Genomic DNA, 23,995 nt, shown 5'->3' with positions numbered 1-23,995 from the left:
CTTCTGTGGCAGAGAATTCCACAGACTCACCACTCTCTGTGTGAAGAAATGTTTTCTCATCTCGGTCCTAAAAGACTTTCCCCTTATCCTTAAGCTGTAACCCCTGGTTCTGGACTTCCCCAACATCGGGAACAATCTTCCCGCATCTAGCGCCTCCAACCCCTTAAGAATTTTATATGTTTCAATAAGATCCCCCCTCAGTCTTCTAAATTCCAGCGAGTATAAGCCTAGTCTATCCAGTCTTTCTTCATATGAAAGTTTCACAGCATCAAACCATGCGTTGTGCGCCACGGACGGTCATTATGTAGCCACGCAGAGAAGGATTTTCCAATGTCAATGCACAGTGCAGCAAATGGGTTGTACAACAGTCCCACAGACAACATTTGACAGCCTCACTGTTGAGACTATTAGCACAGACACATTGTAATGCTGCAGATCAATTCTATTTCTGAAAAATAAATTATTTCTGTTGCACAACAAAAGCAAGCATATTATCTTTAAATCAAGTCATCAGGCTTGTTCCTTGCTAATGAACCTCTAGAGCCTTAACAATTAATAGTGCAAGCTGTGAGAGAAAGTAAACCTTAGTAATTAAACAGCAGGTTATTAAAACCAGTGGACCTCAGCTCGAATATGAGTTTTGTTCCTTGAGAATATAATGCTAGAGTTTCATGCAGGGACCAAGTTTGTTCTCCCTTAATGGCAAGGATGCCTGCTGCAGGTTGATTTTCTAGGCTGCACGGTGATAGTTGTGATTCAGCTTCTGCATTAAGCTTCTAGAGCACTGAATGTGGAGAATGCAAAGATCAGCTGGTACAGCACCATAGACCCAGATTCAATCTTGACCTCGAATGCTGTCTGTGTGGAGTTTACACGTTCTCCCTGTGACCGTGTAGGTGCTGGTGCTCCAGGTTCCTCCCACATTCCAAATATGCATGGGTTTGTAGGTTAATTGGTCTCTGTAAATTGTCCCGAGCGTGTAAGGAGTGGATGAGCAAGTGGGATAACATGGAACTAGTGTGAACGGGTGATCGATGTTCAGCATGGACTTGGTGGGCCAGGAGCCTGTTTCCAATCTGGTTTTTTAAAATCCTGGCATTCAGCTCACAATTCTGAAATTGGCTCTCCCTGACTGTTTAGTCATGGCTTTTATTGGTAATTGTACTGGAAAGTTGGAAATATGTCACCATTCCTTCATCATCATGGGTTAAGTCCCCTCACGATGACTGCAATGGTTTAGGAAGATGACTCACCAACAACTTCTCCGGTACAATTAAGGATGGCATTAGAACTGGCCTTTCCAGTGTTATTATCACAATAATAAATAAAAGGAAAATGTGATAACCTTCATGATAAATTATAACACAATTAAAAGATAGTTCAGGCACATCTTAGAAAATGGATTTATTCACAAAATGCTGGAGTAACTCAGCAGGTCAGGCAGCATCTCGGGAGCGAAGGAATGGGTGACGTTTCGGGTCGAGACCCTTCTTCAGACCCATCTTAGATAATGGAAGTGTTCTGGCAGAGGGGATGGGGAAATTATTTCTGGATGGGGAAGACGCTGTTTGATCATTTAATTAGCTTCAACCCCAGAAGGGAAAGAACTACTAGATTTCTGTAACTAGCCAAACCTTTTGTCTCTTTATTATCTTGCCACTTTGCCACTTGGACATGCAGCAGAATGCCTTGAATTGACATGGTGGTCAGTGGATGGGATGTGGGAGGAGCATAAACAAATGAGGTGTAAGTAGATTCCTGATTATAACAAAACACAAAGTGCTGGAGGAAGTCAGCGGGTCAGGCAGCATCTGCAGATGGATTGGGCAGATGGCATTTTGGGTCAGGATCCTTCACGATGCTGTCTGGCCCGCAGAGTTCCTACAGCACTTTGGGTTTTTTTGCTCAAGATTCCAGCATCTACGGTTGTGTGTCTCTCTTCCTAATGTCAACACTGTGTCAGCTATTTAAGTGGAGGGTGAGATTTATATCTGTGCTTATTGCAAAAAAAAAACCTATTATATAGCAAAGAAAATAAATTTGCTCAAAAATAAGTCTGCCTGAAGAAAACAGAACATGATTGCATGTTATGTGAGCAAGGTAGTCTCTCTGGGAAAATAAAAACAAGATGTTCTCTCAGGGGAAAATGTGGTAAATGGAAGATGATGACATATAAAGAATGTGCATGGATAGGATAGGTTAGCTCTCGAGAAATATGTGCCGAACACAGGCAGGTGTGACTAGTGGGGCATGTTGGTTGCATGGGCAGGTTGGGCCGAAGGTCCCGTTTCCACTGTTCTAATTTGTTTCATTGGGTTGTTTAAATTAATACTGACTAGCTAATTAATTTATTGCATCGTATGGGAGGCGCATTCCCAATCTCGTTGTACCCCTGTACAATGGCAATAAAGATATATTGTATTGTATTGTATTAATCTATGACTCTCTATAAAAGCCAATCTTGGTTGTAGGTCAAAACCCATTTATCTCCATTCTGGCTGCAAATATTATCATTTCTCTGTCAGGAAAATTGCTCGGCCTGGAGTCTGTCCTCTTTTAGGGACGAGAGAAGTTAAGCAGCAGAGAGCTTATGATTGCTCACCCTGGAGTTGAACTGAGGGACGGCATCATGGCTGAATTCCAATGTTTGTTTTCACATTGCTTGGACATTCATTGGAACCAAGAGTGGCATTGCAGACTGAGCTTCCACATCACAGAAAACTAACAATGCAACAAAAATCTTGGCACCAAAATTATATTTCTGCAAAGTTTCCAGGCAACATGCATCAAAACCTCCTCGAAACCCAACGGCTAGAATAAGTATATAAAATACCTTACAGTGCAAGAGGTGTTGCCACATGCAGAGGGACCCTGCTATGTTTACATCATCAGATGTACACAGAAAATAGTTTTGGCTCTATTAAATTTTATGTTGGTGGATAATATTTACTGGACTCAGACTGTCAAGTCAAGTCAAGTATCTATGATCTCCACAGCAAAAGAATTGGCAACTGTGGTTCATTTGGAAAGACCCTTACAATTGAATAAGGATATGACATGTTGATGTTTCATTCCTTGGCAACGCCTTGTAGCCTAACGTGATACTGAAGGAGTTTAACACTGTTATAAATCCTGAGAGGCACAGAGCTGTGCAGTACAGAAGCAGGCCCTTTGGCCACACGTTTATGCTGATTATTGCCTAAGTTAGCTAGTCCCACTTGCCTGCACCTTTCCGCAGGTCTCCAACGTGGTATTTGTACCTGCCTCTACCACTTCCCCCAGCAGCTCGATCTATATACGTACCACTCTCTGTGTGGAAAAGGTTGGCCCTCCCCCTCTCACCTTAAACCTATGCCCTCGAGTTTTAGACATCCACAGAGTCGCGATATAGACTGTGGAGGGTCACTTTATGTATGCCCCTTGTGATTTTGTAAACCATTATACTGTCGCCAGATTTATTTCTGGAGCTGGTTAACATAGGTTCCTCCTATTGACTTGAGTGAATGTTTAATCGAACCTTTGGAGTTTGGAGGAGTTTTCCTGGTCAATACTTATCCCTCAAACAGCACTTGTAAACAGATGATGTGAATATTTGTGAGATCTTGTAATAAAAAGGAACTGCAGATGCTGGTTTATACCATAGATAGACACAAAATGCTGGAGTAACTCAGCGGGTCAGGCAGCATCTCTGTAGAAAATGGATAGTTGATGATAGGGACATTGTCCCAACCTGAAACGTCACCTATCCATTTTTCCCAGACATGCTGCCTGACCCACTGAGTTACTCCATCATTTTGTAGCTGCATTTGTGGGATCTTGTTGTGCGGAAATAATTTTCCAGATTTCGTACTTATAACGACGATTATATGTTAAAAATAACTCATTAGTTGTAAAGTGCCCCAGGGGGACTTCAGATGATGAGAGGAGCTGAAAATAAATCCACGTTAAAAAAAAAACTTGTCAGATATGCATGAAGTTATTGCAAATACAATCCGTCTCAGAAGTGGCATAATTATAGATATAGTGTGTGCATTAAAGGAAAACCATTGTTGTTTTGAAGATGGATTGTCCTCGGGAACATTAAGTATGATCAGGTGCAGGAAAAACAGCTCTAGCATGATGGATAATTCAGCCTTCATGTTATAGATGGGAGCAGACGTAGGCAGAAACATAATGAATTCAGTGCATTGGTAATGATATCACATGCTTCCTTACTGCATTTTAATGAGGAATGGGGCACCAGTCTCTTCTGGTTTGGGTTGGATAAATAGGGCACTGTTTGTTAGGACTGTCTTATTATCGTTTGTTTCCATTTGCAGAGCAGCATTAAGTCGAGAAGGACCGAAGCATCATCTTTCATACCCTCGGGTTATCACTTGATGAGAAGTTGTAATGTAAGAGATATAATTAGCATTCAGCAGGATGCCAAAGCAATCAGGGGATACTGGCCAGACAATCTGCTTTAGTGACGTATTCACAAAATGCTGGAGTAACTCAGCAGGTCAGGCAGCATCTCGGGAGAGAAGGAATGGGTTGGATTGCGGGATTGACATCAGGCGTCCTGTATTTCCTCAAAGTAGGATCTTTTACATCCACCTGTGAGCGAAGGAAAGTGCCCCTCTCATCCAAAAGATGGCTCCCTTCAATGGAGCGCCCTTCATAGTGCTAAAATATGTTTAGAAAATGTCCGCCAAACCAGAGAGCATTTGTCCGTTGCCTCGGGTCCAGTCCAGAACCCCCAACCCTGATCAGTCTGAATGCAGACTGAAGAAGGGTTCTGACCCGAAACGTCACCCATCCTTTTGGTTCAGAGATGCTGCCTAACCCACAGAGGTACTCCAGCGCTTTGTGTCTACCTTCGATTTAAACCAGCATCGGCAGTTCTTTCCTACACAGTTACTCCAGCGCTTTGTGTCTATCTTCGGCATAAATCAATATCTGCAGTTCCTTCCCACACACACAGATTGATAGTTGAGGCAATATTGGGATCATGCAATGCTTGCTTTGTCAGAGAGACCACGACTATTCAAATCGAGGCTATCCAACATGTGGAACTGCAGTAGAACACAAAGTGCTGGAGTAACTCAGCAAGTCAGACAGCATCTGTGGAGGGAATGGATAGGCGACGTTTCGGGTTGGGGCCCTTCAGACTAAAGAAGGGTTCCAACCCTAAATATCGCCGATCCATTCCCTCCGCAGATGCTGCCTGACCCGCTGAGTTACTTCAGCACTTAGTGTCTTGCTCCAAGATTCCAGCATTGGCAGTTCCTTGTGTCTCCGCGTGGAACTATGGGCCAATTTTCACCTATCTCAGAATGTAGGAATTGCATATGACTATGTGGAGCATCAATGTTGCACTCTTCCCAACATCATAGTGTAAAACTACAGTGGAGCCGACTTTAGTAAGGTGCAAGACCAGTACTGCACCCAAATGCAGCAGTAGGGACCACGTTGTGGTCCTACAAGTCTTTCTACCCCTGTCCTGCTATCACCTTTCTTTGATCATGCCCGCCAATGGAAGCGCCCTTGACTTTGACAAACGGCCATGAGAAGAAGACCCACTCTCATCAGTTTCCCAGCAAGCTGAATAGTTTGAACGATCTTGTCAGTATCTCAGCCACAGAGAAAGCAGGTCATTTAGAAAACAGCAAGTGGAAAATGGAGCTCTTAACGGATTGTCTGCAAGAAATAACGAGCATCTGAGCAACGGTAGAATCTGCAGTGGGGAACAAAATACTCATTACACTAAGTTAATTGTGTGAATTAATGAGCTTGACCTGCTAATGCACTTTGGAATCAGTCGTTAGAACTTAAAGCAGAACCTCGGTGAAGAATGACTCGGGAGGCAATTGGAAAAAGTGTAATCAGTGAGAAGAGATTATGTAAATATGATAAATACCTTGCATTCTTTCTTCATATTTTCACCCTAAAATATTCTGGGAATTGACCTGAATACTGCTTTGCAATTGCTGAGGAAAGAATGCTTCTAAGGATAGATTCCAAACTATTTGATTGTCTGCTTTGGAAATAATTTATTTCAATGTCACGCTCCTAGTTCTGCACCAGCCCCTCCACACAATATCCCTCCCATCCTCCCTCATAAAGAATAGCTATTTTCTTTAGGCTAATGGGTATGCAGATGTCTTGCTTCCATTTTGTGTCTGCGTGTTCTCGGGTAAGACCAAGATAGGGACAGCAGACTCTTCCATGGATGGGGAATATGATCATGGGTGATCAACCCCAGGCAATAACTACTACTCTGTGCCAGTTCTCCACTGATCTCAATCTCCTCATGATTAAAAAATGTATCTACCTCTCGCTGGGAAACAGCCAGAATCTCCCTTCACAGTTTTGACATTGCTCTTGGTTTCAATTATAAGATCCACCAGACCAAGTCTGGGCCCAAACCTCTCTTGCATTGGTGCAGCACCCTCTCCTCCCCCCCTCCCTCCTCCCCCTCCCTCCCCCCTCCCTCCCTAGGAGATAAAATTAAACTTTAAAATGTGAATAACTTTAAAAATATAACACCAAATATTTAAATGAAACCTCTTCCATTAGCACCAAAGGGACGAAGGTGAGTAAGGTGGGCCTAAAATTTCCACACTTCTGAACTCTAGGGAAAACAGTCTCAATTATTCTTCAACCTGCCATCTCAGGAAGCAATCTGGTGAATCTTTGTTGTATTCCCTAAAAGTATATTTCTTTATAGGTTAGGAGATCAAAAATGTAGGCAGTGTTCCAAGTGGAATCTCAACATAACTGCAGTGGGACATCTTTACCTCTCGTAATACGGCAAGATCCCATTTGCCTCCACAGCTATTTGCTGCACCCACATGCCAGCTTTGAGTTACTTGTGTACAAGGACACCCAGGTCCCTTTGAACATGAACATTTCTCAATTTCTCACAATTTAAAGATTACTCTGCTCTTCAGTTTTATGTAGCAAAATGGATGACCATACACTCTCCACATTATATTCCATCTGCCTTTAATTCACCCACTCATTTTGCTTGTGTATGTCTTTACTTTCTCTTCCCTTTTCACAGTCCCACCTAGTTCTGCATTAGCTCTAAATTTTGAAATTTAACATTAGGTTGCCTCAGCCAAACCATTGATGTAGATTGTGGATAACTGGGGCCCGAGCAGTGAAACTTGCAATACCCCACTGGCTACACCTGACCAGCTGGAGAAAGGCACCTTTATTCCCACTTCCTGCTTTTTATCTGGGAGCTAATGCTTAAATATGTCCGTTAGTTAACCTCAATATAGATTCTCATATTTCCCTCCTACTCCTCTCCTTCTTTTGCAGTCCCTCAGATTTCAAGATGATAAATGCTTTCAGATGCTTTCACTCGGCATCTGAGGTGGCTAATTCGCTCAAGATGGGTACTGCGGCCTCTTTCACTAAATGGGCAGTTAATGCCTAATGAGACATTGTGGGCGATGTTATGTCTCCTCAAGGAGGCATTGAGCACATCCATGAACCTTCTCCACTGCCCTACTATTAATGTTACGCAAGTAGGTTAGAAGTTACCTTTTCTCTCTTTCGTTCCTTTCTAAAATATTGGGATCACCTTTGCTACTTTCCCATCTGCAGGAACCATTCCAAAATCTATTGTATATTGAAAGAGAAAGGATTTGATTTTAAAGTGCGTGGTCCAAGAATTCCTGACACATGAAATGATTGCCAACATTTATCTCTGCTTTCATGGTCAATCACCTCATTTGGGTTTTCCTTGGATTTACATCAACTACTAATGTTATGACTCGGCAATAGTGCTGCTCCTTGCCCATTCATTGTTCTCTGGGTTCTTGTTCAGATCAACACATTCGGGAGGTCTCACAGCCTACACATGAATGAATGAATGAATGAATGAATGAATGCTTTATTGGCCAAGTATGCATATACAAGGAATATGCCTTGGTGCTCCGCTCACAAATGACAACACAAACATACAGTTAACAATTAAGAATAAACCATAACCACATCAAAACAATAAGGATACAACATTACGGTCTAAACGTGTGGGTGAAAATAAACCAAAGCAAAAAAGAGACTACAGACTTTGATTATTGAGTAGAACTATCACTCGTGGGGGAAAAAAAAGCTGTTTTTATGTCTGGCTGTGGCTGCTTTGACAGTCCGGAGTCACTTTCCAGAGGGGCCAGAGATGATCTTGCCCACTCGCTTCCTGGCCCTTGCAGTGTACAGTTCGTCAATGGGGGGAAGGTTGCAGCCAACAATCTTCTCAGCTGTGCGAATGATCTGTTGCAGCCTCCGGATGTCGTGCTTGGTGGCTGAGCCAAACCAGACCATGATGGAGAAGGTGAGGACGGACTTAAAGATAGCAGTATAGAATTGGACCATCATTGCCTGTGGCAGATTGTGTTTCTTCAGTTGCCGCAGGAAGTACATCCTCTGTTGGGCCTTTTTGACTGTGGAGTCGATGGTGGCCCCCCCATTTAAGGTCCCTGGAGATGATGGTTCCAAGGAACTTAAATGACTCCACAGATGTGACTATGGGGTTGTTGATGGTGAGTGGGGGGAGGGGAGGGGGATCTCTTCGAAAGTCTACAATTAGTTCCACTGTCTTGAGAGCATTGAGCTCCAGGTTGTTGCGATGGCACCAGGACGCCAGCTGTGTCACTTCCCCTCTGTAGGCAGATTCCTCCCCATCCTGGATCAGTCCATCTGCAAACTTGAGGAGCTTGACAGAGGAGTCTGTGGAGGTGCAGTCGTTGGTGTAGAGAGAGTAAAGGAGAATTGGGTTTGATTAGATTGGTTTAGTTTCACGTACGTCAGAGGGTAGTGAAATTCCTTGTTCGCATGTAGCTCATCGACCAAGCAGTGTGCATTGTAATGATAGATAGGGACCACAATAATTGCCGTGACGAATGCAAAATAGTAAAAGCATCTTCCTGCAAATATTGTAATGCAATCTGATGTAGACAAAACAAAAATGCTGAAGTGGAACAATGGAATAATGGGATGAGATAGGGTTGCATGGTGGGCAAGACTGCACATTCTCAAAATTGCTACGAAGAGGTCAGGGGAAAGACGTAGTGGACTTATTGATGCAAGGCCTTCATCTGCACCCTGAAGCATGGGCTGACTGGTATACTTTCACGATTAGGATGTACGATTTGCTCAGGGGAGACATGTAGGGAAGTAGAATGCTTTGTCATTTTACAAGACCCATTTATATCCTTGATGCCTGACATCCGTGCATTGAAATATTGAAATGCTTTGAAGCTTATTACCTTGCTATGCATAGGTTTCTGATTGAACTTGCTGTTTCTGTACATAAATCGCATTTTTATTTTAATATTGTGAGTTAATGTGTTCTATATGCTTGGAGTTCTGTTTAGAACAAAAATATTAAGAGCAGAGAATTTGGATGGATGAGCACTAGATGAACTCTGCAATATTGAAAATAATGGAGATTATATTTCACTGACCACTTGAACATTTACGCAATGCAGTGTACTTAATAGTGAAGTGCCTCACTTCATTGGTTAACATCTTCAAAGAGGGAGATTTGCCATCAGAAGCTTATTTGGATTTCTTCTTCTTTGGCATTCCCTTGGGATCAAGGATGAAGCTTGCATTCCTGTTTTGTGAGCTCTTGTGATTGATGACGCCAAACTGGGAACTGCAATCTCTGTCACAGATGGGGAAGGAGTTGGCCGATGGGGTGGACAAGTGGGCAGTGTGAGGAGGCCCACTGCTTTCATTGTTTACCTAGACAATCAATAATGACGTGCTGATGCGGAGGTGAGTGGGCTTGACACTTGAGGACCAAGGGAACTATATCTGCCTGAGCTTTGGAGAGGTGGTGTGAGGGCTGACGTGAGGGAAATGGAGGAAATGCATTCATGTTTTCCATCAACTATGGCAGCGGGCAACTCGACTTTCCCCAAAGAAGGAGAATAATTCATAAGATCCGCAGCGGAGAGCCTCATCTTGAGAACAGAAGTGTTGGAGATGGAGAAAATTAGAGAAAGGAATGACATCCGTACAGGAAACAGTAGATGCGATCTGGGAGAGGACACTGACATTGATCATTTTCTCCTTCCATTGAATTTGGAGGATTTTACAAAGACGGTGTAGGTGGTATTTTTCCAGTCTTCACGGTAGGTAGGTGGTCCAGATCTCAATGTATAGGAGGGCAGAAATTATCGAGGCCTGGAAGACCATGAGTTTCGGGCGAAGCTTCGGGTCTTCACCATGGAGCATTATTGACGAGGTCAGTGTGGGCAGGTTGGTAGAGGACCTTTGCCTTGCAGTGGTTTGGGTAACATCCGTTTTCTTGCCTGCTAATGTGAAAGACTCCATGATGGATTGGAACTTGGTCTTCAAGCATGAGGGCTTGCGTGATCTCACTGTCGCAGTTCGTTTCCTGTCAGGGTGATGCTGGTTCTGGAATGCAGTCTCGGTAGATTGCACAGTTCCCATTATTTCTGAGGGTTAACTCTGTCTCGGGTGATGTTTGTTGGAGGGGCGGTGCAATATCGGGGGTGAGAAGGATTGAAAAATGTTTTGGGTCAATGATACATGAAGTTTGAAAAATGTTCGACATTACCTCCAAAATGATGGATTGAAAGATTTAAGCGAGGCTGAGAGGGACTCTGTACAGTGCCTGGTGCTGTTTCCTGCATTTTTGTTGGAGATTTGGTGAGCGTCATCGCCACTTTGCGTCCAGAGAGACAGAGTGGAAGAATGTCGCACTGAAGACTTAATGTCTTTCTTTTTAGTCCTGGCAGCCAGTTTCTTTGTTGGTTATTTTTCCAGTGATTTAATATAACGTGGATTCATGCTGGGTAGGATATTGTCAACTGAAGTGGAGTTCTCATTGCAAATTGCCACACGTTAGTGAATGGGTAACTTAAGAAGAGGAAGCAAAACTCTTATCGAAACATATAAGATTATTAAGGGGTTAGATACGTTAGAGGCAGGAAACATGTTCCCAATGTTGGGGGAGTCCAGAACCAGGGGCCACAGTTTAAGAATAAGGGGTCGGCCATTTAGAACGGAGATGAGGAAAAACTTTTTCAGTCAGAGAGTTGTAAATCTGTGGAATCCACTGCCTCAGAAGGCAGTGGAGGCCAATTCTCTGAATGCATTCAAGAGAGAACTAGATAGAGCTCTTAAGGATAGCGGAGTCAGGGGGTATGGGGAGAAGGCAGGAACGGGGTACTGATTGAGAATGATCAGCCATGATCACATTGAATGGTGGTGCTGGCCCGAAGGGCCGAATGGCCTACCTGCACCTATTGTCTAAAAGTGATGGTTAGAACGGTCACAAATGTAGCTGCAGTCACAGGTTAACGGTGTCGGGGATGCGGCTCATGGTCAACTTCAGCGGGTTCCCTTGTTATGCAAATGCTACGGATCGATACGCAGTGGGATCCCATGATCAGTAAAGAGATAGCTGACCATTAATCTGTTTTATGATGCTGGCTGCATGATAGATGCTGACAAGAACATCTGGATAATTCCCTGTGGGAGGAGAAGTGAATAGGAGATGAGAGGGATTTATCAATGTTGACATCCATCGTGAGAAAGGTACAAGGGACTGTAATGTTTTTAATGAGCCGCCATTAACAGGAAAGATTCTAATAGATTTTTGCAGCATTAGCTTTTGCCTATGTATTCATTAAAATAAAGGGGGAAAAGATGTGCATTTTTCCAGCACCTTTCTAAATCTTAGTCCATTCCAAACACTTCACAACCAATAAGTATGTACTTTGAGTGTAATCACTGCTGTGATGGAACTAATTTATCCCTAACAAGCTTCCACAAAGAGCAATTAATGATCAGACAACTTGGGTCAGTAAAGTTAATAGATGGGAATCTTTTGGCTGTGCTGATGGGGATAGTTATCTTGCTCTCCTTCTCAAACAATGTTTTGGGATCTGTTATGTCCACCTGAAAGGGTGAAGGAGCCCTTGATTATGTAAATGACAAATGGATGCAAGTCAACTTACAAGTCCGAAAAGACAAAGCATTTCCATTTCAATAGTTGTGCCTGTCTCCGATAACACCCTTGGCAAGACTTGAACAAGAAAAAAAAATCTTTTTGCATGAGGGTTTGTGTCAAGCACATCGAATGTCATTAAAGCAATTCCAGAAGTGCTGTATCAAACTGGTTTTAAACATGCTTAAAATGCGCATCACCTACACGAAGCATGACCAACAGCTGTTGTATGTGGAGAGGGGATTTGCTGAATATTCAGAGTTTGACCTCACCTAAGATCAGTATGGTGCCAAAAATGTAAATGTGATTTTGGCCAGGCAAGGTAACCGAACATCAAATTAGTTAACAGATCGAGCTGATGTTGAATCATTGCTGTGCTTCTGACTAAATCTTTAGGAATGATAAATCACTCCTAACAGTAAAAGTCAGAAACACATTAAAACAAAACAAAACACTGTGAAGCAAAAATAACCTCATCTTTTAAAAAAAACTAATCATAAAGAAGGAGCGAACCAAATTGATGCTGCCTTAGTCTTGGAAAAGATCTTGTCTTCAATAGAAGAGTGAGTGAGGATTCAATTAACATATTTATAGTCCTAAGGTGACCTGATAGGTTGGATGCAGAGAAGATGGTTCTCATTTTGGTTGAACCTAGAACAAGGATTACTGTTTAACCATAAAGAATTGCCCATTTAAAACACAAATGTGGCAAGTGTTTGCTTTGAAGGTCATGAATCCTTGGACCTCTCTTCTTCAAAGGGAAATGGAAACAGATACTTCATTAGATAGGGGACTGCAGGTGGATGGGTAGTTGGAGGTGAGATTATTGTCACATCAGCCACGATCTTATTAAATAGCAAAGCAAGGGCTGGATGGCTTACACAAGTTCCTAATTTCCATTTTCATAGCTTGCAAACATTCTTCAAAGCCAGATCATAACTCGCTTTTGCACAACACGCACAAGTTTCCATCGAGGAAGTTGTCTGTTTAAAACAGGCTTTGATTAGATACAGCTTCCTTTTGTGAGTACTGTCTTTGATGAGTTTTTTTAATGCAAGCTCTTCACACCAGATCTCATCTTCAAAAGAAGCTCGACAGGGAAATTCCCTAGTGGGAATTTTGGGCCTGGGTATGCAGTACATTTCATGCTTTGAAATGGAAACATGGGCAGGGAAAGGTTAAAAGGAAGAGTGTGTGAAAGCAACCGAGTGAAGCCTATGGAAAGTCTCTGGTTGTCATGGGGCTCGGGTCCCCAGTGCAGATCAGTATTATTCCGTATGATGTGAGTCTTGCACACACCACTTTGCTTATGTGATCAAAGTCTCAGGGGGGAGGAGGAGGTAAGGGAAGGTCCTGAGCTCCAAATAGATCGTGACTGGTGCACATCAGTCAGCGCAGTCTAATTAAGAAAGTGCTCTTTATTAATACTTCTGAGACCTGAGGCAGTGGGGAAAAAAGATCCATGCTTCCGCGCTGCACAAACCCTAGTTTTTTCCTGGGAATAAAAAGACTTGCAATTATACATGATATATATCAAACTCCGGGTGTTCCAAAGAGCATTTCTTGTCGTGTGGACCCCAATGGGAGGTAGGAAACAGGGCAGCGAACGTGACAAGGTCTCGCAAGCAGCAAATGGTGGTGGGAAGATGGGATTTGCACAGGCCAAGAGGGTCACTCAACAGGATCCTACCCAGTATCTTTCTGGGCATATTTACTGGTTCTGTTGTGGAGCATTTAAACAAGATTGGCAGAAGAGGTTTGATAAGAAAATTGAGCACAGATTCAGAAAAGAGGAAGCCTGATCTGGCTACAAAAGGTGGAAAACTAGCGAGAGAGCATTCTGAAGTTAGAGGGGAAACTCATATTATGACGAGGTGTATTCCTGGAAACTGCTTAATTAAAATTACATTTCAAAAGGAATTAGATATTCATAGGAATGGGAGCAGAAATTGAAATATACCCATTCATGTACCCATTTTGATGGGTTTGCAATGTATTTTTACAAGAATGATCCCAGGAATGGGTAGGTTAATCTATGATGAGCGTTTGTCAGCACTGGGCCTGTACTCGCTGGAGTTTAGAAGAATGAGGGGGGACCTCATTGAAACATACAGAATAGTGAAAGGCTTGGATAGAGTGGATGTGGAGAGAATGTTTCCACTAGTGGGAGAATCCAGGACTAGAGGTCATAGCCTCAGAATTAAAGTACGTTTTTTTAGGAAGGAGACGAGAAATTTCTTTAGTCAGAGGGTGGTGAATCTGTGGAATTCTTTGCCACAGAAGGCTGTGGAGCTCCAAGTCAGTGGATATTTTTACGGCAGAGATAGATTCTTGATTAGGGTAGACACAAAATGCTGGAGTAACTCAGCGGGACAGGCCGCATCTCTGGAGAGAAGGAATGGGTGACGTTTTGGGTCGAGACCCTTCTTCAGACTGAAGAAGTCCATCAGTCTGAAGAAGGTTCTCGATCTGAAATGGTCACAGTTTAATAATAAGGGGTAGGCCATTTAGGACAGAGATGAGGAAAAACCTTTTCACCCAGAGAGTTGTGAGTCTGTGGAATTCTCTGCCACAGAAGGCAATCGAGGCCAATTCACTGGTTGTTTTCAAGAGAGAGCTAGATTTAGCTCTTAGGGCAAAGGGAATCAAGGGATATGGGGAAAGAGCAGGAACGGGGTAGTGATTTTGGATGATCAGCCATGTTTATATCGAATGGCGGTGCTGGCACGAAGGGCCGAATGGCCTACTCCTGCACCTATTCTCAGTTTCTATGTCACAAATTCCTTCTCTCTAGAGATGCTGCCTGTCCCACTGAGTTACTCCAGACAACAATGAGATGGCCCACAGAGAGGAAGTAAAGGGACTAAACTGCTGGTGCCAGGGAAATAACCTCTCTCTCAATGTTAGCAAAACTAAAGAGATGATCGTGGACTACAGGAGACAGCGGGGGAGTGGACACCACCCCATCCACATCGGTGATGCTGAGGTTGAAAGGGTCAGCAGCTTTAAGTTCCTTAGTGTGCACATTTTGTGTCTACCTTCGATTTAAACCAGCATCTGCAGTTCTTTCCTACACAGATTCTTCACAGGTGCCGAGGTTATGAGGAGAATGCAGGAGAATGGGGTTAGGAGGGAGAGATAGATCAGCCATGATTGAATGGTGGAGTAGACTTGATGGGGGCGAATGGCCTAATTCTACTCCTATCACTTATGTCCTTTTGATAATGATACTAAGTAAAGTTGCACATGCAAACAAAGTGAATTATAAACTAAGCTGCAAAAACATTTAATAAATAAACTAGTAATTAAAGTAACACCTACACATAACTTATTTCTGAGATTTATTGACAAGGCAGGACCAAATGATGGCTTGTGGGGGTAGGAGACAAATGACGCTCTTTGCCAATTGCCTAATGTCAAGGGTAAACAAGTCTGGTGCCTACTTGTAATGTTAGAATTATCCTATGGATTTATTTTATTGCAACAAAAGTGAAAAGTTTACAGGACTTTGCTGTAATTGATTTTTGTTTTATGGGACAAAGTTTTAATGTCAAGAGGTATTATTGGCTCAGTAGCAAGAAGCAAAGAGTATCCGCTGATAGGCGCTTTTGCAATTGGAAGTCTGTTACAGCAGAGTTCCACAAGGCTCAGTGTTTAGTCTCTAGCTGTTTGTGATATATTTAGACGTAAGATGTAGGAGGTATGATGAAGATGTTTACAGATGATGTAAAAGTTGACTGCGTTTGGTTGACAGTGAGAGCAAAGCTGCAGACTGCAGGGGAATACTGATAGATTGCACAGTTGGATTAAGAAGTAGTGAGGAAAATCACGATTTGGAAAAATGTGCGGTCACGCATTTGGGGAAATGCAACAAGGCAAGGGAATATGCAATAGATGGGCAAGGTCTAAGATGTGTGGAGGAACAGCAGAACATTAATTCTAACATTACAAGTAGGCACCAGACTTGTTTATCCTTGACATTAGGCTTGGGTCGGCCCGCTGCGGACCTTTCACCGTCCGGCGCGGCCTGGAACGTGGCAACGACACCAGCCTGACCGCGGGAGAAGACGGCAGGGAAAGGGAAAAGACATTCTGGCCTTCCATCACAATGAGGAGGGGACTGGAGGAGACTCGCTGTGATGGATGTTTCTTTTTTTTTGTGTGTTGGTTGGGGTTGTGTAATTTGCTTGTTTTATTGCTTTTGTTATTGGACTGTAGGTGACTAAATTACGTCCAAAAAACTTGTTTTTTGGATGACAAATAAAGATATCTTGAATCTTGAATCTTGAACTGAGAAGTCATAGAAATGGGCCCTTGTCAATACAATACAACAATACAATATATCTTTATTGTCATTGTACAGGGGTACTGCATGAGAGAGTCAGCCAAGTTAAACTAGCCACCTCTACCTGCACATGATCTATACCCCTCCATTCCCTGCATATCTTTGTGCCTATCTAAAAGCCTTTTAAAGAGCATTATTGTATCTGCTTCCACCATCACTCCTGGCAGTCTGTTCCAGGCACAGCAACCCTCTGTGTCGGGGAAAAGAACGTACCCCGCACATCTCCTGTAAACTTTGCCCCTCTGACTTTAAAGCTGTGCCCTCCGTTATATTGTATTTCCATCCTGGGCAAAAGGTTCTGACTGTCTACCCCGTCTATGGCTCTCAGAATGTTATAGAGTTCTATCAGATCCCCCTCAACCTCCGAAGCTCCAGATGAAACAAACCAAATGTTTCCAACCTCTACTTACAGCTAACGCCCTCTGATCCAGGCAGCATCCTGGTTAACCTATTCTGTACCCTCTCTATAGCCTCCACATCCTTCCTGTAAGAGGATGATCAGCATTGCATACAATACCGCCTATGTTTCTGGTCACCGTATTGCAGTTCACTATCGCTGACTGGATAGCATGCAACAAAAGCTTTTCACTGTACCTCGGTACACGTGACAACAGACTAAACTGTAACTGTAGGAAAGGTGAGATTGCCCTGGAGAAGGGCAAAGAACATTTGCAAGCATGTTGCCAGCATTTTGGCATGGTGGAACGAATGGGATAAGCCAATGTTATATTGCCTTTGGGGAGATTTAATTGAAGTGTATTATATTATAAGGCACCTCGACAGAGTAAATAGTTCCAATGTAATGGCCTTTCCAGGGGATAAAGATTTGGCAAATTTGGAAGAAGGATTAAGGGGAGATGAGAAAAATTCTATACCCCTCGGGGACTAGAGCTCAAACGGTGCTGGGAGCAGAATTCTTCACAACATTAAAAAGTGCTTGCATGTGTACTTGAACAACCGTGACCTGCAGAGCGACAGAATTACGGTCAGAAGATGGGAGTAAGCAGTTTTGGTTGTCAAAAACTCGATAGAATGACAGGCCTGTGACATGAATTTTCTAATATTCCACAGTTACAAGATTATTGCCTCGAAACACATCCCAGGTCGATAGTTGGAACGTGTTATATAGTGGCAGCAAGGCATTCTGCTTCACTTCTGAAATTTGATTCCAGTGAAGTCAATGATTCTGAATTTCAGAACCAGAATGAAATGTACAACTGCTAGTATACAGCACACCTTCCTGTATCTATCATACTAGGCAATTCTATTTTAGTACTAAGGGCGAAAGAGAAATATTGTTCGGAAACCAAATAATCACCCTTGCTTTTCAATAAAGTGTTGTGGGATCTTATACCTGTGCCTAAGAGTGCAAACAGGGCTTGGTTTAATTGCACATCCAATAAACACTATTTCTGACAATGCTACATACTTTCACTTCATTTGTCAGAATCTCAGTATTACAACGTTGACCTGTGAAGAAACAGTTTTATGAGGTTTAATTACTTCCTCTAAGTCTGTTTTGAAATCAGAAGCTGCAGCAACATAAACAAAGACTTATTTATCAGAATAGTGTGTGGCTGGGACCCACTTAACACAAGTGGTCCAGAAACTGAATACTGTATTTATACAACAGTGATTGTTCATCAATGTATGGGTATAATTGTTCGGAAAAACATTGAGGTGGTGTCTGGAGCTGACCTCAGGAGTATGCGGATCTGTGGAGAGCAAATCAGCGGACAGAAAGAACCCAGTGCACTGCATGAGAGTGTCAGCGTAGGTTTTTATGATGACACTTCTTGAGGTTAGAGAGTGACCTATTGATCTACGATTGGCGTGATGGTTGCAATTTGAATGAGGCAAATGTTCCCAGTGGCGTATCGGGGAAAGAGGAAGCCGTAACCCTTAGGGAGAGAGGAAGAAAAAACTAATCAATTAACAGCCTGAGCACACCTTATAAATAGCTCTGTACCAACAATGAGGCTGATTGTGTGAAGTCACTATGAATGAACTAAACTTGTGCCAACACATTGATTTTAAAAGATTGCATTAATTTTGATGATCGAGCCAAGGTAAAGTATACTGTGATTTACTCAGTCTGTCAATATTTAATGAATCAGTTGTTAAAGGCAGGGCGATAAGATTAACCTTCAGCATGCTGACACACACAAGATGGGCTGAATAACCCCCGATGCTGTAAATGGTGATTCTAAAAGTTAAAGTGGGCGCTGTGCTTTCTAAACAGCTTCATGCTGTATCTGAGTGCATCAGTGAGTGTTACAGTGTTATCGAGGTTACACAAAAAGGGTAGGAAGGAACTCCAGATGCTGGTCTATGCCGAAGACAGACATAAAATGCTGGAGTAACTCAGCTGGTCAGGCAGCATCACTGAAGAAAAGGAATAGGTGACATTTTGGGTCAAACCCCTTCTTGGGGAATGCCACCTCTTCCTTTTCTTCAGAGATGCTGCCTGATCCGCTGAGTTACTCCAGCATTTTGTATCTATCTTATACAAACTGGGGCTGTATTCCCAGGAATTTGGTTAATTATTTTGAAATGATAAGGAGAACATGATTTTGACAGTAACTTCTGTCATCAGTTGCAGAATCTATGACAAGGGAGCACAGAGTAAAATGTAGAGGCAACCTCCTCTGAATTGTATAAAAACACTCCAATAGTTTGTAGTTATTCTCCTTGAATGGATCGGCTGGGCTTGTATTCACTGGAATTTAGAAGGATGAGAGGGAATCTTATAGAAACATAAAATTCTTAAGGGATTGGACAGGCTAGATGCAGGAAAATGTTCCTGATGTTGGGGGAGTCTAGAACCAGAGTTCACAGTTTAAGAATAAGGGGTAGGCCATTTAGGACTGAGATGAGGAAAAACCTTTTTCACCCAGAGAGTTGTGAATCTGTGGAATTCTATGCCGCAGAAGGCAGTGGAGGTCAATTCACTGGATGTTTTCAAGAGAGTTAGATATAGCTCTTGGGGCTAACCGAATCAAGGGATATGGGGAGAAAGCAGGAGCGGGGTACTGATTTTGGATGATCAGCCATGATCATATTGAATGGCAGAGCTGGCTCAGAGGGCCGAATGGCCTACTCCTGCACCTATTTTCCATGTTTCTATGTTTAAATATCATTTTCTGGCTGACCCCATGTTATTTTGATATATGTGTGACCAATATTGTGCACCATATTTTATGGCGTACCGACCCAAACGTGACCAATCCAGACCGACTTTGCGACAGCCAATCTAAACTTGACATGATCATGACAAATTGGCACTCCATCCTCCCACAACCGATCAAAACCTGCCTTAGAATAGCCAATCTGAACCAACCTAACCATGGCCCGTCTGAAGCCACATCATGGACTTGTGTTTACTCCATTCCCAATCATGCCCAGACACCGAGACTGAATGAGACAGGACATTCATACATGTGAAAGCCTCTCTGATCCACAGTAGTGCCTCATAGAAACATAGAAAATAGGTGCAGGTGCATTTGGCCCTTCGAGCCAGCGCCGTCATTCAATACGATCATGCTGATCATCCAAATCAGTATCCCGTTCCTGCTTTCTCCCTTGATTCCTTGATTATGTTCATGCATCCTCTAAAGGCAAATGTGACCTCCTGACTGTGGTGCTGAAGCTGACTTCTTTCCATTTTCCTTACAACATAGAAGGAAACCATTTGGCCCATCAAGTCTATGCTGACTCTCGGAGTAATCCGATTTCCCACCAATGTTCCTGGTAACCTCTTCTCCCCACATTCCAAAAACATCTCACAAATTCTTCCATCTAGCTATGCACAAAGGCCAATTTTGAATGTATAATTAAACTACAAACCCGGACAGTTTTGAGAGGTGGGAGGAAACCCACAAGGTGCACAACACACAGCACTGGAGATCAGGATCGAACTAGGATTGCTGGCATTGTTAGGTAGCAGCACTACCTGCTACGCCATTGTGCTGCCCCAAAGGTTGAAGGTGTCACCTGGGCAACAATCTCCCTCCAATCCCTTGTCAAGTATCACACTATTCACTGACGACAAGTCAAACTGGAAACGTATCTTCTCATCCTGATTTGTCCTTTGTTCCCTCTTGGGCTTAACATCTACCACACACTCTCAATAAACAGTCGCAGAAAGATGACATAACCTCGTCAACCTCTTGCCCGCCTTGAACTCTTCTGCCAGCTTCAGACAAACCATCAAGAGAAGAAAAGTGACGAAATCTGGAGGGAAACATTGTGACTTTGATTACACATTCATTGGTGACTGGTTCAGAGATTTCAAGTGACAGAATCGTGACATCAGTCAGATGCTGTTAACACTCTTTTTCAGCTATATTTCAGCTTGTAAAGGTTTCAAGAATTTTCCTGACAATTATTGGAGAATCCAGAAATTCATGCACAAATAAGCCTGAGTTGAACGAGTGGGGATATTGTAAACATTGAACTCACGGGAGAAAGTGTACAAACATTTGGTTGGGGCATTTTCAGATCAGGACCTAGGTTGAAATCTAGCATACGTTCCTCCTTATAACACCTACAATAGTTTTTAAATCTAGCTTAGAATGAAGAAATTCATACTTTGTGTTTCTGATACATTAAATGATTCTGAATGGAGGAGGGTCGAGATAGTCCTTAATGGCCATTCATGCAAAGCTAGCTTGGCCACAAGCTGCTGGGAGATGTTTGCCATCCAGGGAGACAGATAAAGCAAGTGGGAGGCTGATCCGGTAAACAACAGTGTTACAACAAGATAGAGAAAAAATGCAGGAGTAACTCAGTGGTTCAGGCAGCATCTCTGGAGAAAAGGAATAGGTGACGTGTTGGGTCGAGACCCTTCTCCAGACTGATGGAATGCTGCCTGACCCACTGAGTTACACCAGTATGTAAAGTGTGTCTATCTTCAGTGTAAACCAGCATCTGCAGTTCCTTCCTACACAGTGTTACAATATATTGAGGAGGGTGAGCTGCGGTGAAATTTGGATAAGGCATCTCCAATGAAATTGGCAGGAGTGGCCATTCTTCTAAAAAGTTGCCATAAAGGCCCTGACCTGAAACATCGCCTGTCCATTCCCTCCACAGATGCTGCCTGACCCACTGAGTTCCACCAGCAATTTGTGTTTTTCTGCATGAAATTAGCAGAAGTTGACAAATTATATTGTTAACTTTAATAGACAGAAAATCGATTTAAAATTCAAATAAGTGAGATAATCTTGCTATCGTGCATCGGGACAGTATTCAATGGTCATCGCTTTACTTGGACTCGTGTCAACCAAGCACCATAGGAAAAACAGCATAATATTTGTGACGATTATACCATTGCTGTTGCAGAAGTTAACATTCAAACTCTTTTGTTTGCCATTTTGTGGTAAGTTACCAGCACAAATCCCTTTGTGTTTCAGCTCCAGCACTTACCGAGACTTGAGGAAGAGTGTCTACGTTCCTTACACCCAAGGGAAGTGGGAAGGGGAGCTGGGAACAGACATCGTCAGTATTCCACATGGCCCTAATGTCTCGGTCCGAGCAAACATCGCTGCCATCACAGAGTCTGATAAATTCTTCATCAATGGCTCCAACTGGGAGGGGATACTGGGATTGGCGTATGCTGAAATTGCCAGGGTAAGTGCTACGTCTCTTGCAATGCTTGACATTAACGTCTACAAATGCTGGTAAATTAAAACTTGTTCTTAGATGACTTTTCCTTTTTCAAGCCAGATATAAGGATTTATGGAATTCAGGTACATTTGTTCCATTGGAAGTGTGTAAAACCATATATTGTAGGGAGGAACTACAGATGCTGGTTTATATCGAAGATAGACACAAAGTGCTGGAGTAACTCAGCGGGTCGGGCAGCATCTCTGAAGAAAAGGAATAGTGACGTTTTGGGTCAGAACCCTTTAAACCTTTCTTCTGAAGAAGCGCTCTGACCTGAAATGTTACCTATTCTTTTTTTCCAGAGATGCTGCCTGACCAGCTGAATTAATCTAGCACTTTGTGTCTCTCTTCTGTAGAAGACCATAGATCTTGATGTGGTTAAAAGATTGCTCTGCCGTTCTAGGGTAATTGGCCTCTGTAAATGACCTCTTATCTGTAGGGAGTGGATGAGAAAGTGGGATAACATAGAACTAGTTTGAACGTGTTCAATGATGGGTGTGGGCCGAAGGGCCCGTTTCCATGCAATATCTCTAAACTAAACTAAGCTAAAAGGTGTGTGGTAGTATTGTCGTTACGTTGCTGGAGAAAGAACATGATGAACCTGGGACATTGTTAGGCATTCCTTGTTTAAGAGCTTGCAGCCTGTCGTCAGAAGGGCGGTGTGGAGAGAAGGTGACAGTTTGAGCACGTGCTTCTGTTGCACGTACTGAAATAAATGGCAAGATCATCTGTTTTAGTGATGTCAGTTAAGAGATAAATATTTACAAGGGGACTGGAAGAACTCCCCTCTTCTCCAGAGCTGTACTGTGAAGTCCTTTACATCCACATTAAGGATGGATCATTAAATACATCATCTCTCACAGCAATCCAACTGACTGGAGAGTCCACCATTAAAGAGTATGCATTTGCTATCTTCTGTTCAAAAATCTGGAATTGAGGAGCTGGTTTCAGTAAAAGGTATTGATCCCAGTTTTTCCTCGACAGGCCAATGTACAAAGCCATCTCATTCCTGTGATTTTCTTAATTGCCCCTTGTCATGGTAACTTCCAGGTTTCTTTTAAAGTATTCATTGAACAAAGCAGAACTGTGGAAAATGGTTGAGTTAGTGGATGAATTTATCACTTTTCTTTTAAGTCATTATTGACGATGTTATTCATGGGCAGCGTGATGGTGGTGCTGTTTGTGTGGAGTTTGCATGCTCATCCTGTGTGCTTCCTCCAGGTGCTCTGGTTTCCTGCCAAGTCCCAAACACATGCTGGTAGATTAAATGGGCTCTGCATTTTACCCCTAGTGTGGCTCAGTGAGCAAATCATAAAGGGGCATTGATAATCAAGAGAGAGAAATATAAGTAGCAAGGGAAATGAGTCATAGAACATGGAAGCAGGCCCTTCGGCCCAACTTGTCCATGCCCACCCTGATGCCCAATCTAAGCTAGTCCCATTTGCCCATATCTGGTCCACATTCCTCTGAACATTTCCTATCCATGTAAGAAGATGGGAAATAGGGATAGGACATAATTGGCCTAATGGCAACCTTCCGCTTTGGATGAAGGAAGTGTGGAGCTCCAATATATAAATATCACTGCATGTACTCAACCCCACAGCGTTGATATATTTGGAGGATTTGATCATCCTACCTGCCCGTTAGAAGCGACAGCAACCCACAAGGTACCAGGAGCAGACTCATCATATTACCCAGGGCGCATCAGAACTGGAAGTAAATGCCACCAGCAATGCCAATCTCTCCAAGAGTGAATAAACGAACTTTCAATGCTGCCAATTCCCCAGTGTGATATTTTTTCCCTTTCTTTTCGCAACTTTGGATTTTCGTTGCAAGGCCCAGGTGAGCAGTTGCTCAAAACCCCCGTGCGAGAATCCCGTCTCGGAGCGGACTTGCTCTGGACCCGTTACCTGTGGTGCAGTCTGGCGTCACGCCTAAGCTTGATGGTGCCGTAGTTATTTTTGGATGTCAAAGCCATTGACTGTGGAGTGGGTGAGAGAGAGGAAGTG

The 23,995-nt window shown here is 43.0% G+C and overlaps 1 protein-coding gene across 1 annotated transcript in view; it reads left to right on the top strand.

Annotated features, from left to right (window-relative positions):
* Window positions 1–23,995, top strand: part of bace1 (beta-secretase 1) — a 131,189-nt gene that overhangs the window by 38,685 nt on the left and 68,509 nt on the right. The window contains exon 3 of the mRNA XM_078426675.1: window positions 21,734–21,950. Within this exon, the coding sequence (XP_078282801.1) occupies window positions 21,734–21,950 (217 nt within the window). The remainder of the gene's footprint in view (window positions 1–21,733; window positions 21,951–23,995) is intronic.

This window comes from Rhinoraja longicauda, chromosome 32 (genome assembly GCF_053455715.1).
Source record: "Rhinoraja longicauda isolate Sanriku21f chromosome 32, sRhiLon1.1, whole genome shotgun sequence".
NCBI lineage: Eukaryota > Metazoa > Chordata > Chondrichthyes > Rajiformes > Arhynchobatidae > Rhinoraja > Rhinoraja longicauda.
Note: the sequence above shows the minus strand (reverse complement) of the source record. Positions and strands in the feature narration are given on the sequence as shown.